Here is a 3127-nt window from a genome sequence, read left to right on the forward strand (position 1 = left end):
TGATTTGAAAAAGTAAACAAAATGCTAATCAAATTGATTTAAAAACTAATAAAAATGGTTTAAAGTAAAGCAATCAGGAAGTTTGAGAAGTTGCTAAATTACGTAAGTACCATTAATGACACGTAAATAAACCTCTGTATTGGATAACATTGATCTAACAACGGAAATTGGTTTTTAGTTCTCATTTCAGGATGTGGTTCTCACTACATCTTGATTATAAGTTTATACATGAAAGACCCAATCAAATTCGTTCCTAAGAGCGAGAACCGGGTTAGTTTAATCGATAAATTTTTTATGAAAAAGCAAAATATATTGATGAAACATTGTTTATAATAAGAAACTTATGTAGATAAATCAAATTCAATTAACCCAGCTAAAATAATTTGATAAACAAATTATTCATTGCTTAATCACATTAAGAGATAGGAAAAAACAAATTTTCATGTTAAAATGTCCTAAAAAATAAGTAAAAGTATTCTTCACTCTACCTTTGAAATCAAAGGCTCTATATTAATTTCATTCCAAACCATATAAGGTTTAATAAAAATAAATATAAATAGAATGAACATACCATGATAAATATGTTGATTATATGTTATGCAAAACAAAATACACTACAACGAATTTCATTTGTGATTCATCAGAAATCATTTTTTCTACTATTTTCTGTAAAGTTACAAACAATCTCTCGTCTTTCCACACAATTATTTTAAATTTTTTTGTTTCCGTCTTTTAACCTCTAATTAATTAATCGCTTAGCTTGCAGAAAACATTCCAGCAGCATAAGGAACACCAGTCTGAGGGATCCATTTGTCGCCGCTAACGAACAACTTAGCAGGAGTGAAACCATCAGCTTGTTGAGCGCTCAAAGTCTTGAGTCCTGCCCATTTAACTCTCTTAGATGTATCAGCACCTGTACCTTTGTTTTGGTACTCGGCGTAGAACAATGTGTCAAGGGCGAAGGTTCCTCTCCATTCAGTCCATCCTTGAGGAGCGATACAGTCATCAATGTTCGAGTACATGAAGATGGTTCTAGAGTATTCTTTCCATGGTCGTCCCAAGTAGGCTGGGAACTGAGCCTTTACGGCCTTGTAGTCAGGCTCACCAGAGATGGTACAACCTTCCATCACGAACCCACCTGGTCCTTTCTCCTCGGTCCTACCTTGGGCTGTTACCATACATTGTTGGTTGGGTCCTGGCTTTCTTACTAGCAACTTGCAGTTTTGGAACACTGCTTGTGCATCACCAAATATGAAATCGATTGTGCCTGAGATGGTACAGTCTCTGTAGAATTGACGACCTCTTACTGCATACAATGTGTCTTGGTGTCCACTAATGTGGCAGTTGTATATGACGGCGAAATCACTCACCACCCTTAAGGCAACTGCTTGGTGGCCTTGTGGTCCTGCAGTGTTCTCGAATCCAATATCCCTTGCCATGAATCCATCTCCAACAGCACCTGTATAGAGTTGCATTTTATTTGTCATTGTAGAAAATAATTAGCATATAATATATTTTTGAGATATATCTAGTATATTTTATAAGTGAGAAAATTGCACCTATAAATTACATATAAGTACTTACCAACAGTTGAAGTCTTAAAAGTTTGAATACCATCAGCAAAGTTCTTGCTACCAGTGATGATAGTCTTAGTAGGTCCATCACCAACTAGAATGACATTAGTATGCTTCTTTTCGATGAGGACGGTCTCCTTGTATGTACCAGCCTTAATGTAGATAATGAAGGGGATTTCGTTCTTTAGGGGCACCTTTCCTACGGCCTCACCAATGGTCTTGTATTGGCCAGAACCATCTTGAGCGACAATAGCATCAGGCTTAATCTGAGAGACGGGGACGTTCATAATTTTGCGTTTAGGGTCATTGACCCAGGGAGGCATCTCACCAGCAACCCACACTCCCTTACCTGCCTTGTGAAGAAGACGACGGTGAGCTGAAGAACCAGCACCACTACCAAGGGCACTAAGGTCAAGCCCTGGGATGTCAAGGTATTGAAGCATAGATTTGGCCTCAGTGATGATGTTCAAGGCATTGCTGCTAAGTTCACGCGACACATTAAAGAAGCTACGCATCTTAGTCCCTGCATCACTAGTAGAATTCTCAAACGCCTCGAAACAAACCTCTTGATAAGTAATGGCACCACCAATCCAAACCCTTAAATCTTCAAGGAAGTCATCAACATTATCCATGGTAAAGGCGCCCACAGAATCCACTGTCCTCTCAAGGTCATTTACGGCATAGCCAACCACTTCCTTGCATATCTCCAAGCCTTCAGCTGCACGAGGATCATCTTTAGCAGCCTTAATCGTGTTGGATTTTTCCAATGCTTTTGTTATCTCGTCTTTTGCCACCCTAAATGCCGCCTTCACCAACTCCTTAGGGTCGGTAGTGTTTCCAGCCGAATTACTCAGGGTTGTTTCACAAGCTTGCTTGTACCGCGTGGGTTGGCATATGCTTTGGATTGCTTTCGTACCTGAGGCAATCTTATGGTCATCTCCGCCACCTTTGGGTCCGTCATTACCATTGTGACCATACTTTGAAACACCAAGTGTAACAGCCGCGACACATGCCACCACACATATGGCCGATATAGCAATAACAATAGGACTCTTACCCATTTTGTAATTTTTTTTTTTTTGGTTTTTGTTTTAAAGGTAAGAAAAATGTGGTGGGATTATTATTTTTAAATTTTTTTTTTTTTTTTTTTTTTTTTTTTTTTTTTTTTTTGGATTGGTAGAGCTGTTTGGGGCTTAAGTCCCTATTTTTATTTTAATTATTGTAATTTTACAAGCCCCCAGAAGGCTCTATAATGCTATGTAAGATTGTTGGGGAAGAAGTGTTTAAATAGTGGTAAAATGCTAAATAAGAAAAAAAGAATGATGTAGCGCATTTATAGTCAAGATTAGAATTTTGTGGTTATTTTCTAAGTTTAAAAAGTTTGTTTCCAAAAAAAAAAAAAAAAAAAAAAAAAGTGTTTTGAATCCTTTATCTTCGTTTGGTTATTTTGGGGTTGATTAATTTTAGGACAACAAGTGGATTACAATGGATTTAAGTTTTGGTGGTTGCTATTAGTAGATCTAATAATATCATATGATCAATGGAACATTGTT

At 37.2% G+C, this 3127-nt stretch overlaps 1 protein-coding gene across 1 annotated transcript; it reads right to left on the reverse strand.

Annotated features, from left to right (window-relative positions):
• Positions 1–755: 755 nt before the first annotated feature.
• On the reverse strand, positions 756–2739 carry LOC145630763 (pectinesterase-like). Its single transcript, XM_081682933.1, has 2 exons — positions 1585–2739; positions 756–1459 (listed from the first exon to the last, which is right to left on the reverse strand). Exons 1-2 carry the CDS (start codon positions 2633–2635, stop codon positions 756–758), a joined length of 1755 nt encoding a protein of 584 aa, XP_081539059.1. The 5' UTR covers positions 2636–2739.
• Between the last annotated feature and the right edge of the window lie 388 nt (positions 2740–3127).

The sequence above is a fragment of the Chenopodium album genome, chromosome 5 (genome assembly GCF_948465745.1).
Source record: "Chenopodium album chromosome 5, dcCheAlbu1.1, whole genome shotgun sequence".
Taxonomy (NCBI): Eukaryota; Viridiplantae; Streptophyta; class Magnoliopsida; order Caryophyllales; family Amaranthaceae; genus Chenopodium; species Chenopodium album.